This window comes from Ascidia mentula, chromosome 1 (assembly GCF_947561715.1).
Source record: "Ascidia mentula chromosome 1, kaAscMent1.1, whole genome shotgun sequence".
In the NCBI taxonomy this organism is placed as follows: Eukaryota; Metazoa; Chordata; class Ascidiacea; order Phlebobranchia; family Ascidiidae; genus Ascidia; species Ascidia mentula.
Window position 1 is genome coordinate 9,533,363 of NC_138566.1, and position 17,534 is coordinate 9,550,896.

A 17,534-nucleotide genomic window follows, 5' to 3' on the forward strand; every position below is an offset into this window, starting at 1 on the left:
CGAGATTCAGTCACGAAGAAAAAAAACAAATTGAGGCCTTCCAGGCGAATGAAGCTCGAGCCTTCAAACCACATATCCAGCTGTTTTCGCGGAATAAATATGTACTCCTTTGCGCCAGCCAATCACGTTGTCGACTGCGGAGGGCGCGATTATAAATAGAGACAAAGATTCTCCTATTTCGCTGCGAAAAAAGGGTTGAGAGAAACCTTCACTTGTCACGAAGCGACAGGCGGGAATTTTGCTTGCTGCCTCCCGCCGGCGAGAAGAAAACAGCGATTCGGGGGTGATGACGTAATGAGTGTTGTGCAATGGTGGAACAAGTTAGGAAAATAACGCGAATTCTCGTTTATTTGTTCAGGTAATTTTATTGTCTAATGTTTATTTACCTACTTTACCCAAAACCTTATGGACTAGCGATGGGGTCACAGTGGGTTGGTATGGGAAGAAATTTATTACAAATTCCAAGTTTTTCTCTTACTATTAATAAATGTACATTAGCCCTCACGCAATATGATGGCATTAATGTACGGAACTTGTTGTCGAATGCCAACGACGTCATCCATGGTAACATCATTAATACATTGATCGTGGGCATTGTTTCCATTTAGGTTAGTACCTTTTTTTGATTATTTTATTGCGGCTCGCCTTTATTGCAACTTTATGCTTTTCATGTCGCAACAGATTGGTTTGATTAATTTGATGATTATTTATAACATTCTGAAAGCAAAGTTTGACCTTGAACATGACAGAAAGAAATTAGAATTGTCACCGGTACCAAATGTCAACAAAAAACTTCCAAAAAACTTTACATTACCATTTTAGATCTCAGATATTTTATACAACTTCAACTTTTACATTGTCGCCCACAAACGTCAGAAGGAAACGGGAAGCAACCTCCTTCTGTTCCGTCACAAAAAAGAGAATATTGTCACCGACAGAATCGTGGTTGAAATGACAATCGAAAACTTTGTTTGGATTGAGAAACTGCAGGTGTACCATCATAGTTTGAAGTGCGACATGAAACGCATCAACACACACCAGTCTTCTTCGAAACAAGGAGGAAATTTGAGCACAAACGCCCTATCAAAACAACTTACACGTCACGTCTACTGGATATATGCAGACGCGGAAAGTCTCTAAACGTGCAGTCATAGAAAGGCGATTTAGCCGGTGAGCTTTACTGACGAGAACATAGTTGCAAACTACTTGACAGACGAATTTAGACTGCTGTAAGAATTTGTTTATTGACGCTGATGTGCCTTATGATGTCCAACGACATGACCAATAATCCAGCATTCATTCAGTCATTGCATTATTCTGAAGGTGTACACAGCAGTGTTTGAATGTTTGAACAATATTTCTTCAATATACCATTAAAGATTTTGTATTTTACAGAAAAACGGTTTAAAACTTTGCATTTTTTCAATTTGTGAAACTGAAATCGATTGTTTGAAAATGAATACCACCAATGTAAGTTACCACGTCTTTTTCTACTACTACAAATTACCGTTTGAATGGAGTATTGTGTATTCTGTTATCCTGATACTTTTGGGTGTGTTTGCAATTATGTTCAACGGACTTACCCTGACTGTCATTGCTCGATCTAAAACACTTAGGTGAGTCAGATACAATCTAAAATATTATTTTCTAAAAACGCCGAATATAACATTTCGAACAACGTATTAAGCACTTGGCACATGTAATCAAACGTTTGAAATATAGTGTTATAATCCCATTAGTTCCGTTATCCCATCCTTAAAAAAAAACATCCAATGTATAAAAAAATACATCCAATGTATATCAACAAAATGCATCCAATGTATAACAAAAAAAATTATGATTACAATGTTTCAAACATCAGCTCTAAAATCACATTCATTTCCACAGAGGGCCATTTAATATTATTTTGATGAACTTGTGCGTGTCGGATATAACATCTGGAATAATCAGTTTATATGTCGGCGGTGTACAATTCATATATGTTCGGTCGCACTATCCGGTAGGTTTTGGATATAGGGTATGCCAAAAATAATGAAATATTTACCACTATACGAACATCACTCAAAAATGTGATTTGTCACAAATATTTGTCGCCTAACATTATGTAGAGATTATTGCACGGAAAATCAAAGAAAATTTCCTTACGCTGAGTGGAATGTAAAATTGTGATAAATCTTGTAGCCACTCTTTCAAAAACTGTATTTAACGAATTTATTGGAAAATATGTGCGTATCTACAAGTATAACATTGCAAGCTAGACTTGTTTTGAATAAGTTAACAACCATGGGAGTTCAATTTTGGAAACAATTTTATGTTATATTGCAAAAACGTGCATTTCAATATAGGAAAGATCTATTCTAACCTGGATTCCAATGATGTTGACGAGCATATTTGTATGTCTGTTTGCCATATGTCGTTATATTGCCTGCCAATGGCCATTCAGGAAAATCTCAGCTAAACATGTCAAGGCAAGTGACTTCTACATAAAACAAATTGAAATGCAAAATTGCGAAATAATACTTGTTTGTATTCTCTATCTTAAATATTACGTAAATAAAACTTCTCTCTCGTAAAAATATCTTAAATGTTTCAAAATATCACATTTTCTTTTATCTTTAGTGGATATGTGAATTTGTATGGACGATGACGACATTGGTTGGAATCATGGCACTTGTTCTTTTCCATTATCAGATACCAATGTAGGTTTTGAATATTTGATTTATCGAGCATCATCCAAAATTCTAATTCACATTATCCTAACATCTGAAGTTGTCCATTGCAAAATACCCCATCCTTATTTATATGCGGTTGAGGCATGCGAGTTCATGAGACAATTGAATAAACAGTGACTCCTTATTAAATTACTGTTTTGTAAAACAGTCCAATTTCCTGCAAACATTACGAATAAATAATGTAAAAATTGTGATGATAATTTAATTCGCAATTTTCTAAACCATTTTTCTCAAAGTCACTCCTTGGAAGATTTTGACGACAAAATTTATCCCCAAACTTTTCCCCATAATAATTTTGCAAAATAGTTGCAAAAGCAAAGACAGGTTTTGAAATACATACCCGAACGAAATTGTATCAAACTCAAAAACAGTGCAGCGAATATAAGAAATAATGCAAAAATAGCTAATGATATTGCCATAACATGACCGGTCAAAATTACACGGCATAAAGTGAAAAGTTTGCAAATTACTTGCTTATAAAATTTAGTCATGAGGTGTGTCAAATTAACCCCCGGTTGTTGAAAATGACACACTTTTAATTTTTCCAGTATCAAGATTATCAGAAGTACTGCCATATATATGCTCATAACATTAATGATCACCATCACAATTTCTACATGTGCTCTCATCGTTTGCATTTATTACAACAGGAAGAAAGTTTTACCACATTTATCGAGTAAGTAAATATTTCTATCAAATCATTTGTAAAGTTACAAAATAATATAAGATAATAGGCGGCGCAAAATACTTGGAGTTGATTACTTGAAATAGAAAAGCCAAAGCAAATATGTTATTAATCATGTTGACCAGAGCAGACGTTTCGAACATTATCTGCGTTCATCATCAGTACTATAATTGAATGGGCTACATGCAGCAGAGCGCCAAGGTGGACGTGGAACTGAACGGGCAGAAAAAAACAACGACACCAAGCAACATGCCAGAGTCATAGCACGTGACAACAGCATCAACAACACAGCAGTGACGTGGTAAACAACGTTGCAGGGGTGGAACTTACGAGCTTCTGTGGGGTGTGGTCAGCAACCATCTGTGGGAAAAATCGGATCATTCCGTTAATTTTAATTCACCCTAAGTTCTGCATAGTTGAAAAATCAAATTTAAATTGCTAATTCTCGAAACAATCCACATCCAGTACCACAAACCATCATTAAACATAGATGACAGCTCCAAACCTCTCTACCTGTTCAACAATTAGGTCTTCACTGCAGCTTGGCATATCTCAACTGATGACGTCACTGCTGTGTTGTTGATGCTGTTGTCACGTGATGTGATTCTGCCATGTTGCTGTGCGTTATTGTTTTTTTCTGCCCGTTCAGTTTCATGTCAACCTCGGCGCTCTGCTGCATGTAGCTCGTTCAATTATAGTACTGATGATGAACGCAGTTAGTGTTCGAAACGTCTTCTCTAGTCAAGATGATTAATTGCATATTAGCTTTAGCTTTTCTATTTTAAATAATAGACGGCTATGCGAAAAAAAGTTAAAATTAAATTAAAATCACTAATATCTAACTTGTTTGTCATACTGTCAGTTAAACAGCCTGTCAAAAGCTTTTATTATTTGATGCTTACTAATCATCGGAAAATGAATATGCCAAGGCAGATCTATATATTAAAAAATAGTAACAACGAGTCATGACATGTCCGGTCGTTGTGTTTTTTTGCAGCTGATGTTAAAAACCGTCAAGAAGCGCAATACAAACGTATCTCTCTTCAACTTGTGCTCATTGTGATGTCATACTACTTGGGATATATTCCTGTTTGCAGTAAGTAATAAACTTTATTTAGAAGAAAATTTAAACGTTTGTTATGAACAACATGCCAAAATTAACATTATTTGCGTCTTCCTAGGCAATTTTCTAAATTTCATTCGACTGTTGCTTTGTTATTACGGTTTTTGCTGTAATGATATTCTTTGTACTAACAGTTAAACTTTATGACCTAAATCTTGTCGGCATCAACGGATATGAAGGCAATATCATACTTTGGTCATCATCATATGTTTGCTTGCGATTGAGCGAGTGTCTTAACCCCATATTTTACAACACTGCGTCGGGGCAAGTATTTATTAATCTTATCTTTGTTCTGTTAACATAGTCGTCTGGTAAATATTCCAAACATGTCTGATATGCACGACTGCAAGAAATTGGTAATTGTGAAACTGATGAGGTGAAATGATGAAAATGTTAGCTTTTTGTTCACAAGACTTTTGACAAGCCCTATTTCTGATGCAATAAATAGTAGTGTAAATGACCATTATCCTGCTTTTTTATACTATTCATGAGTATGCAGTGATTATGACAATATATTTGAGAGCTGCAGACATGGTGTACACACTGTTTCGACCTGTAAGGTCTCATCAGAGAATCTGTTGACTGTGGCACTGCTGTGCTAGCTTTTTCACTAACGGGCACACTGATTTCCACTTTGTGGTATGAGATATGAGTTGGGTTTGCCCGAGCCGGTAGCACTATCGGTTACCAAGCAGTTCGTTTGGCCATAGTGCGCTCCTCGGTGGTTCGTCTCTGTTAATTGTTTGGTACTCCGTGTAGGATACCCAACGGATCGACATTGACCGAAATGTACCACAAAGTGGAAATCAGTGTGCCCGCTAGTGTAAAAGCTAGCACAGCAGTGCCACAGTCAACAGCTGCACTGATGAGACCTTACAGGTCGACAGCTCTATATGTTTTTGGACGTTTTTGCCAACATGGAACACATAAGGCAGTATCATGAAATCACGACGCCATGATCAATAAAATGTACTGGAATTATATAAATTACGACAAAAAAAGTAATATTTTGCATTCAATCTGTAGAAAAATGCGCAACGAGACCAAACTGTTTCTGATTGGTGTTTGGAAACACATGACAGGACTGATGAGATCGCGCTGGAGTTCAGAAGATAATTAGCTGTTTGGGGAAATCACTCCATTTTAGAGTGACAAGCATACAATTTAAGAAACAGCAGCAGCAAAACAATACATTTTAAAGTGGCCTGTAAAGAACATTATTATTTCATTCACTTGTTGATGGACTGTTTTTTTTTTTTGAAAAAACATATTAGTCATAATGTCCTGCTGTTGATTCACATGTTATAATTATAAACTACTTGTTGACAACCCTATATATGGGGCAGGGGTGTCAAAACTTTTTTTAATGAGGGCTCATTTGGCTGAAAGCGCCCTCGGCCCAGCGTCCTTTCTGAAGTTTCAAAGCATAAGATTAGTGTGTGTATTTTTCGCCACGCTTGAAAATATTCATGTTCTCAGTTTGTGGGATTTGCGTTGCACCAGTACCACCTACACTTATTACCAACGAAAAATCAATAGAAAAATGGCAAGCTTTAAGGCGAAGATACATTGGCCGCTTCAACCCAAAAGTTAATCCAAACTTTGCAGTGCCACCAAACTTCAAACTACAATTTAAAAAAACAAAAAACATGACGCCTGCTATATACTGATGGAAATATATCCCAGTTAGAAACTATGGAATTCACTGATTATTCTGATAAATAATATGTACAGATACGTCACCAAACTCTCCTGAGTTTTATTTGATGGATCACGTCATTGATAGGTTTACGGCGTCATTTCATATTGTGTTTTTATTTTTTGTTTGTTGCGTTTTCTGTGAACCTGTATCATGCGCACCAAAGGACTGGACTGAACTCGACTCGACTCTTTCTACTTTGTAAAGTTCTATTTTGTTAATAAACTGCATTGAAAACTCAAGTTGTGTTTGCGTGAATCTGTATTTGAGAAAATAGATAAACAAATTTAATGATCCTTTACTATATGCGACAAAAAGGCTCAGATATAACAAATAACACAAAAAACGTCAATATTGCCTAGTGGAGCCTAATATGAATTGCAGTGGTGCTGAATTCCGGCACAAGTAGCATGAACAACATCCATTAGACGTACCATAAGATTTTACGAAATAAAATTAAGTGTGTTAAAGTTTTTCATTCTATGACTCGTGCGTTAATGAATAAAGGGTTTTTCATTTAATTGTCTGTTGATAACCGCCCCACACACTACAGAAAATCATCTTAACACGTACGATTCGAAATCCCCTATGATATATTCTGTCAATAAAGCGTGAATTATCGCCATGGAACCATCGCCAATGATAAGTTTAACTCATGTTATTCCGGCAAATTTATTCTCATATCTTTTAAATGTTTTAAAAAATGGGAAATTAATGTAACGTTATGTCTATAGTGACCTATGTTGCAACAGCTAAAGGTGCGCTGCCGTTGGTGAGATTTCTTAATAAAATTTCATAAGCATAGAAATCAAACGTTTGAAATATAGTGTTATAATCCCATTAGTTCTGTTATCCCATCCTTAAAAAAAAACATCCAATGTATAAAAAAATACATCCAATGTATATCAACAAAATGCATCCAATGTATAACAAAAAAAATTATGATTACAATGTTTCAAACATCAGCTCTAAAATCACATTCATTTCCACAGAGGGCCATTTAATATTATTTTGATGAACTTGTGCGTGTCGGATATAACATCTGGAATAATCAGTTTATATGTCGGCGGTGTACAATTCATATATGTTCGGTCGCACTATCCGGTAGGTTTTGGATATAGGGTATGCCAATAATAATGAAATATTTACCACTATACGAACATCACTCAAAAATGTGATTTGTCACAAATATTTGTCGTCTAACATTATGTAGAGATTATTGCACGGAAAATCAAAGAAAATTTCCTTACGCTGAGTGGAATGTAAAATTGTGATAAATCTTGTAGCCACTCTTTCAAAAACTGTATTTAACGAATTTATTGGAAAATATGTGCGTATCTACAAGTATAACATTGCAAGCTAGACTTGTTTTGAATAAGTTAACAACCATGGGAGTTCAATTTTGGAAACAATTTTATGTTATATTGCAAAAACGTGCATTTCAATATAGGAAAGATCTATTCTAACCTGGATTCCAACGATGTTGACGAGCATATTTGTATGTCTGTTTGCCATATGTCGTTATATTGCCTGCCAATGGCCATTCAGGAAAATCTCAGCTAAACATGTCAAGGCAAGTGACTTCTACATAAAACAAATTGAAATGCAAAATTGCGAAATAATACTTGTTTGTATTCTCTATCTTAAATATTACGTAAATAAAACTTCTCTCTCGTAAAAATATCTTAAATGTTTCAAAATATCACATTTTCTTTTATCTTTAGTGGATATGTGAAATTGTATGGACGATGATAACATTGGTTGGAATCATGGCACTTGTTCTTTTCCATTATCAGATACCAATGTAGGTTTTGAATATTTGATTTATCGAGCATCATCCAAAATTCTAATTCACATTATCCTAACATCTGAAGTTGTCCATTGCAAAATACCCCATCCTTATTTATATGCGGTTGAGGCATGCGAGTTCATGAGACAATTGAATAAACAGTGACTCCTTATTAAATTACTGTTTTGTAAAACAGTCCAATTTCCTGCAAACATTACGAATAAATAATGTAAAAATTGTGATGATAATTTAATTCGCAATTTTCTAAACCATTTTTCTCAAAGTCACTCCTTGGCAGATTTTGACGACAAAATTTATCCCCAAACTTTTCCCCATAATAATTTTGCAAAATAGTTGCAAAAGCAAAGACAGGTTTTGAAATACATACCCGAACGAAATTGTATCAAACTCAAAAACAGTGCAGCGAATATAAGAAATAATGCAAAAATAGCTAATGATATTGCCATAACATGACCGGTCAAAATTACACGGCATAAAGTGAAAAGTTTGCAAATTACTTGCTTATAAAATTTAGTCATGAGGTGTGTCAAATTAACCCCCGGTTGTTGAAAATGACACACTTTTAATTTTTCCAGTATCAAGATTATCAGAAGTACTGCCATATATATGCTCATAACATTAATGATCACCATCACAATTTCTACATGTGCTCTCATCGTTTGCATTTATTACAACAGGAAGAAAGTTTTACCACATTTATCGAGTAAGTAAATATTTCTATCAAATCATTTGTAAAGTTACAAAATAATATAAGATAATAGGCGGCGCAAAATACTTGGAGTTGATTACTTGAAATAGAAAAGCCAAAGCAAATATGTTATTAATCATGTTGACCAGAGCAGACGTTTCGAACACTAACTGCGTTCATCATCAGTACTATAATTGAATGGGCTACATGCAGCAGAGCGCCAAGGTGGACGTGGAACTGAACGGGCAGAAAAAAACAACGACACCAAGCAACATGCCAGAGTCATAGCACGTGACAACAGCATCAACAACACAGCAGTGACGTGGTAAACAACGTTGCAGGGGTGGAACTTACGAGCTTCTGTGGGGTGTGGTCAGCAACCATCTGTGGGAAAAATCGGATCATTCCGTTAATTTTAATTCACCCTAAGTTCTGCATAGTTGAAAAATCAAATTTAAATTGCTAATTCTCGAAACAATCCACATCCAGTACCACAAACCATCATTAAACATAGATGACAGCTCCAAACCTCTCTACCTGTTCAACAATTAGGTCTTCACTGCAGCTTGGCATATCTCAACTGATGACGTCACTGCTGTGTTGTTGATGCTGTTGTCACGTGATGTGATTCTGCCATGTTGCTGTGCGTTATTGTTTTTTTCTGCCCGTTCAGTTTCATGTCAACCTCGGCGCTCTGCTGCATGTAGCTCGTTCAATTATAGTACTGATGATGAACGCAGTTAGTGTTCGAAACGTCTTCTCTAGTCAAGATGATTAATTGCATATTAGCTTTAGCTTTTCTATTTTAAATAATAGACGGCTATGCGAAAAAAAGTTAAAATTAAATTAAAATCACTAATATCTAACTTGTTTGTCATACTGTCAGTTAAACAGCCTGTCAAAAGCTTTTATTATTTGATGCTTACTAATCATCGGAAAATGAATATGCCAAGGCAGATCTATATATTAAAAAATAGTAACAACGAGTCATGACATGTCCGGTCGTTGTGTTTTTTTGCAGCTGATGTTAAAAACCGTCAAGAAGCGCAATACAAACGTATCTCTCTTCAACTTGTGCTCATTGTGATGTCATACTACTTGGGATATATTCCTGTTTGCAGTAAGTAATAAACTTTATTTAGAAGAAAATTTAAACGTTTGTTATGAACAACATGCCAAAATTAACATTATTTGCGTCTTCCTAGGCAATTTTCTAAATTTCATTCGACTGTTGCTTTGTTATTACGGTTTTTGCTGTAATGATATTCTTTGTACTAACAGTTAAACTTTATGACCTAAATCTTGTCGGCATCAACGGATATGAAGGCAATATCATACTTTGGTCATCATCATATGTTTGCTTGCGATTGAGCGAGTGTCTTAACCCCATATTTTACAACACTGCGTCGGGGCAAGTATTTATTAATCTTATCTTTGTTCTGTTAACATAGTCGTCTGGTAAATATTCCAAACATGTCTGATATGCACGACTGCAAGAAATTGGTAATTGTGAAACTGATGAGGTGAAATGATGAAAATGTTAGCTTTTTGTTCACAAGACTTTTGACAAGCCCTATTTCTGATGCAATAAATAGTAGTGTAAATGACCATTATCCTGCTTTTTTATACTATTCATGAGTATGCAGTGATTATGACAATATATTTGAGAGCTGCAGACATGGTGTACACACTGTTTCGACCTGTAAGGTCTCATCAGAGAATCTGTTGACTGTGGCACTGCTGTGCTAGCTTTTTCACTAACGGGCACACTGATTTCCACTTTGTGGTATGAGATATGAGTTGGGTTTGCCCGAGCCGGTAGCACTATCGGTTACCAAGCAGTTCGTTTGGCCATAGTGCGCTCCTCGGTGGTTCGTCTCTGTTAATTGTTTGGTACTCCGTGTAGGATACCCAACGGATCGACATTGACCGAAATGTACCACAAAGTGGAAATCAGTGTGCCCGCTAGTGTAAAAGCTAGCACAGCAGTGCCACAGTCAACAGCTGCACTGATGAGACCTTACAGGTCGACAGCTCTATATGTTTTTGGACGTTTTTGCCAACATGGAACACATAAGGCAGTATCATGAAATCACGACGCCATGATCAATAAAATGTACTGGAATTATATAAATTACGACAAAAAAAGTAATATTTTGCATTCAATCTGTAGAAAAATGCGCAACGAGACCAAACTGTTTCTGATTGGTGTTTGGAAACACATGACAGGACTGATGAGATCGCGCTGGAGTTCAGAAGATAATTAGCTGTTTGGGGAAATCACTCCATTTTAGAGTGACAAGCATACAATTTATGAAACAGCAAAACAATACATTTTAAAGTGGCCTGTAAAGAACATTATTATTTCATTCACTTGTTGATGGACTGTTTTTTTTTTTTGAAAAAACATATTAGTCATAATGTCCTGCTGTTGATTCACATGTTATAATCATAAACTACTTGTTGACAACCCCATTTATGGGGCAGGGGTGTCAAAACTTGTTTTATTGAGGGCTCATTTGGCTGAAAGAGCCCTCGGCCCAGCGTCCTTTCTGAAGTGTACCACCACACTTATTATCAATGGAAAAATGACAAGCTTTAAGGTGAAGATACATTGGCCGCTTCAACCCAAAAGTTAATCCAAACTTTGCAGTGCTGTGTTTCACCAAACTTCAAACCACAATTTAAAATGTACTGATGGAAATATATCCCAGTTCGAAACTACGGAATTCACTGATTATTCTGATAAATAATATGTACAGATACGTCACCAAACTCTCCTGACTTTTATTTGATGGATCACGTCATTGATGGGTTCACGGCGTCATTTCATATTGTGTTTTTATTTTTTGTTTGTTGCGTTTTCTGTGAACCTGTATCATGCGAACCGATCAGATGAAGGACTGGACTGGACTCGACACGACTCTTTCTACTTTGTAAAGTTCTATTTTGTTAATAAATTGCATTGAAAACTCAAGTTGTTGTTTGCGTGAAGCTGTATTTGAGAAAATAGATAAACAAATTTAATGATCCTTTACTATATACGACAAAAAGGCTCAGATATAACAAATAACACAAAAAACGTAAATATTGCCTAGTGGAGCCTAATATGAATCGCAGTGGTGCTGACTTCCGGCACAAGTAGCATGAACAACATCCATTAGACGTACCATAAGATTTTACGAAATAAAATTAAGTGTGTTAAAGTTTTTCATTCTATGACTCGTGCGTTAATGAATAAAGGGTTCAAGTTAGCTTCAAGTCCACATTAAACCATTGTATACGACCTAAAATATCTGATAATGCAGATTGGTCATTGTCTTACAACTTTCTTTAGCACGGATCAGCATATCGACCTTTGGAGTGTTTAGTTTTGCGCAATCATGACTTAGCGAGCGTTTGCATTCATTACAATGCCTGCACATTGACGCAGTCATTAACCTATTGTAACAATAATTTTTTGGCATTTTTATTATTAAAATGGGTGTAGCCTACACACAGTACACGTAAAAACTGATAAGTAAAAATTATACTGGACAAAATGTCAGCACTTTGCAAACGTGATTGCAGTGTATCTGCATGTACATGCCATGGCGCATAGAAGAAACAAAAACAACTACTTTGCACACCGTTTCGCACCTTAACGAGGTCATGCCCGACGTTTATTTCAACGTCCAACAACAGGAGTCCAACCCCTTCCCACCCTGTTGATAGCTGCCCTGCTTACGACAATAATTGTGCTTGGAGTTTTGTAATCCCGACCAACACAGAATGTGTTATACAAAAGATAGACACATCAGGAATATATTTACAAAACTTTGCGGTGTGGTAAAAAAAAAAAAAAACTGCTCCTGTGAAACATTTACATTTTGTGTGATTTGTTTTGAGAGAAAATAAGAACACAATCAAGAAATCTTCTTAGTGTTGAAACTGCTGAAAAAAACCCAAGTCGAAATCGTTACAAGAATATTTTACCATGTATGACTTTAAGTTTTTTCATTCATAAACATATATTTTTAAATATCGTGTACATATAGATGAAAACAACAGAGTGATTCTTCGCGGATTAAAAAGCGACGAAAATGATTACATTAACGCATCATATGTTGAGGTTTGTCACTGCAGCAATGATTTCCTGAAAATTTTACATTGTTTGTAATGTTTCTCAGGGTTTTAAACAACCGAACAAGTGGATTGCAACCCAAGGCCCCATCGATACAACTGTGAATGATTTCTGGGCGATGGTTTGGGAACAAAATTTCAGAGTAATTGTAATGCTCACCAATATATGTGAGAAGGGCAAGGTATTGTAATTAAACACTTTATGATTATTTTGCAAATCGTTATCATGTCAAAAGAAATTTTTTGAAGTCAAAGTGCGCCGTCTACTGGCCTGAACACATCGGTCAGTCCCAAAACCACAAACAAGTGCAAGTCCACTTAACTGACGTCATCTTTAAAGGGAGTTACGTCATCAGAAAGATGAATATCGAAGAAGGGAAGACCGCATATGTATCGGTATTTCATACATTGGGTTTATACCAAATTCATGTATCACCTTGTTCTTCATTTGCAGGAACAACGCACTGTGACGCAATATCACTTCACTGCTTGGCCCGACCACGGAGTTCCACAAACTACCACTGGTTTGCTCAGATTTGTGGAAGAAGTTTTTATCAATATGGAGCACTGGAAGACATCTTTAAACATAGATATTCCCACTATTGTTCACTGCAGGTGCGAATAATGTTGTACCGCGATATGCAAATCACTGGTGTATTTTCCACGTAGACTATGATGTTCATATATTGACTCAAATGTTGATGTTTTAGTGCCGGCATTGGACGAACTGGAACTTTTATTGCTTTTGATTGTTTAATGAAGGAGTTAAACCAAGCTGGTTCAGTTGATGTTTTCAAGGCAGTTTGTCGTTTGAGAGAGCAAAGAATGGAAATGGTTCAAACTTCCGTGAGTTAACAGAGAGTACGTTGAAAAAACTATTTATTGAAATCCGTCTTTTGTGCTGCAGGAACAATATGTTTTGCTTCACAGACTCCTTCACGAGTCTTTAAACTTTATGGAAACGAATTTGGATGTCAAACAGTTTAACCAAAGATTAGAACAACAAAAACGGCAAGAAAACGTGCATTTTTGATGTGTGTCGATTTTACAAACGTTTGCTTTTGATTTAGGCTACCGTATTCTAACAGCATAAAAAAGGAATTTGAGGATTTGACTAAGATCGTCAATGTCCTACAAATAAACTGCATAGAGGGGACAGGCGGTAAACTTAATAATGACACATAATAGTTTAAGCACTATTTAACCTTATTTTGTTATGATTAGATCATTCAGCCGAACAAAAAACGAAGCAAACTGAATACTACGAATAGGAGGTGAAGTTTTCTTTGAAAAACAGTAATGTTATGATAGTTTATACATATCTGCTGATCCTGTAATTTTTTAGTCGTATTATGGCACAAATCGTCTGACAATTGGGAAAGAACCTAAATCTGATCAAGTGGAAAAATTTTTCACAGTTTTGTTTCAGAAGAGCTACGGAATCGTTTTGTTTCTTGGGAAGTCGGCGGTTTTCGTAAGACGCAACATTTCTTTGCTTAAACTACTTTCTCAACTCATGTGTTTAGGAGAATATTTCCTCGCAATTGAACACAAATTTGATTTTGGGTGATCTTTGTGTGGAATGTGTTGAACAAACCAATCGTGGAAGTGCAAAAGTAACGGATCTTTTGATTAAGGATCGAAACGCACAAGTAAGAGTTTCAACTATTCTGCGATCTACTTTTCCATGAAACTTGACTATTTTAGAAAAATACAACATGGGTTGACTTCGACTTTTTTCCTGAGAAGGAGAGACCAGAACACGGCAAAGACTTCATAAATTTTATTTCGTTTCTCAAGACTGATATTGCCAAGGCAGATAAAAATAACATGTTATTGATGTCCAGGTAAGAATGTTAATGTTTAGTAGGTCAGAAGATAATGCTTTTGGGAAGTATTTTAATTTTAATTATATTGTTTTCCTGTAAAGAATTTTCAAAGTCCGTGATGTTCTGTGTTGTCTGGAATCTCATCTCTCGTTACGATGTCGAGAAATTAGTGGATGTGTTCAAAACGGTCAAAGACATCAGTGAGTCTATGTGTGATCTGCATCTCTCATTGGTAGGAATTAATACAATATTTTCCTTGTAACCCTGCAGTAAATTTGTTGCAACTTTTGAAGGAAGAATACAAGGCTTGTTATTCTCTGATCAAGTTGTACATTGACCACGAGAGAAGGTAACTGGAACTTTATGACGTCATCGTTCAGTGGAAAACATGTTTTGTAGATTTATTTTATTTGTCATGTGGGATACTGGATACAACAAACATATGTCTGTGGTGAGTTTGAATATCGATGGAATGTCCGAACACTTTCTCTACATCCTAATAAGACATTTGTTTTTGCATAAATTTACATCGCAGTCGCATTTGGCCACAATGGCAATAGTAGATAACATAAAGTTGATCACCCGAGCGCTATGTGTTTACTTGGCTGTGTATCGTTTGTGTTCGCACCAACCGATGTAAAAATTACGTTTTTTATAATATTTGAACCGCATACGTCAATTTGAACAAGGTTGATGTAAATAAATTTATTGCATTACTGTAGAAATCATTTTATTCTGCCGCCAAAATTTTATTAAATAAGAAATACAAATGTGAGGAATATGTTTAACAAGATCAACAAGATTATTTTGTGTTTCGGCATCAGATATACTAGCAAGGTTTCTACTAAGCTCAGAACATTTTCTCCTCGCATCTTCCCACGTTCGTCTGTCACCAGACAAGGATAAGAAACTTTTTTTTACATTTGTTTGATGACGAATTGAAACGCAACCATAGTTGACACCCTGCTTACATGGATGTTTTGAATTAAAAAGTTTTTAGATCATGGCTAAAAAACAAACACAAAAACAATTAGGTTGAAAATCACAAATGCGTTGTTCATGTATCGGCTTATATTCTGTAATTGCTATCAGAGTATTATTTGTTTTGAAAAGGTTTTAGGGTTAATTACACGCGCTCAAAATTGTCCTTGCCAATGGGTTTATAAGAGAATCTAAACTAGTGTCAAAGGAAGGCTGTTAGTTTCTAATGTGCATTTGCTCATACAAATACAAAGAAAGTACTTCGTCACTGTAAGCCTCAAGTTAGATTCGAGCTCACATTAAACCATTGTATACGATCTAAAATATCTGATAATGCAGATTGGTCATTGTCTTACAACTTTCTTTAGCACGGATCAGCATATCGACCTTTGGAGTGTTTAGTTTTGGGCAATCATGCTTTATCGAACGTTTGCATTCATTACAAAGTTTGCGCATTGACGCAGTCATTAACCTATTGTAACAATGATTTTTTGCATAAAATTTTTATTATTAAAATGGGTGTAGCCTACACACAGTACACGTAAAAACTGATAAATAAAAATTATTTTGGACAAAATGTTAGCACTTTGCAAACGTGATTGCAGTGTATCTGCCTGTACATGCCATGGCGCATAGAAGAAACAAAAACAACTACTTTGCACACCGTTTCGCACCTTAACGAGGTCATGCCCGACGTTTATTTCAACGTCCAACAACAGGAGTCTAACCCCTTCCCACCCTGTTGATGGCTGCCCTGCTTACGACAATAATTGTGCTTGGAGTTTTGTAATCCCGACCAACACAGAATGTGTTATACAAAAGATAGACACATCAGGAATATATTTACAAAACTTTGCTCTTAATACAGTGTACGGGAACGTTACCTTGGTATGATTTCTGTATTGTGGGTTTGTTTGTCGTAATAAACATATATGTTACTTGAAATCAACATTTGTTTCAAATTGCGCTGAGATTATATTGAAATTATTCAAATTATATTTACAAAAACTTTAAAAGTAATTTTCTTTGTAATAAATTAAAATCACAATGTTTTGAAAAAACAGCGTTAACAAAGATACCAATACATTACATTGATTTATTTTCTTAAGATTGGTATTTGGATGGAGTTGAAAATAAGTTTGTTTGGCCAGACAATACGGTTTTTTTCCGGTGGAATATATCAGGTTTGTCATAGCTCTTATAAGAATGAAAAATGGACATTTTGCCAAAGTTGCTAGGAAAATCATTTTTTTGTTATTCTCTGCTGTTTGCTTCATTGGGACTTAAGTATTTCAGTTATTTCAATTGTTTATGCAAAATTAAGAAAATGTAAAGGTTAACTTCAATATAAAATTAATTGGTCAGCAATATTTCATACGATTGCTTTCTGAGGCTTATGTGCTTCTTTAAAAATCGTGTTTGATGTAAAATTCACGGCAAAATATCCTACGAGTCACATATCATTTATCATATTGAGATGCGCAATTCACCAAACTAGATAAAACAAACTTTTTTGGCCCAAGTGTCAATCAAACAACAAACCAAATGTTTTTCCATCAAACAGTGATGCATCCAAATGTAAATGTGCTTTTTGTTTTCATTGAAGGCCTTGTTGCTTATGGATATCCGGTTTATTCATGGCACGCCTTAGAATTTACAGATTGCTTATGACCAAGAACCTGCTTGGCAAAGGTTTTCGTCTTGTGCATAAGATATCTTGGAGAGGGAATGCTGGTGATTGCAACGAAGAAATATTATAAGTTAATGACGTGAACCACTTATTTCATGTCATGACAATCATTCTTTTGCGTTTCTTCAATGACTACAATGAGTTTAGCATCTTGTCTGCGTTGCTACACCTGTAC

The 17,534-nt window shown here is 35.6% G+C and overlaps 1 protein-coding gene across 1 annotated transcript; it reads left to right on the forward strand.

The window, feature by feature from the left end:
• Window positions 1-513: 513 nt before the first annotated feature.
• On the forward strand, window positions 514-14,130 carry LOC145909551 (receptor-type tyrosine-protein phosphatase alpha-like). Its single transcript, XM_082996964.1, has 11 exons — window positions 514-564; window positions 823-1,003; window positions 12,626-12,715; window positions 12,775-12,848; window positions 12,907-13,041; window positions 13,109-13,255; window positions 13,314-13,474; window positions 13,570-13,705; window positions 13,767-13,870; window positions 13,930-14,021; window positions 14,084-14,130. Exons 1-11 carry the CDS (start codon window positions 514-516, stop codon window positions 14,128-14,130), a joined length of 1,218 nt encoding a protein of 405 aa, XP_082853090.1.
• The last annotated feature ends 3,404 nt before the right edge of the window (window positions 14,131-17,534 follow it).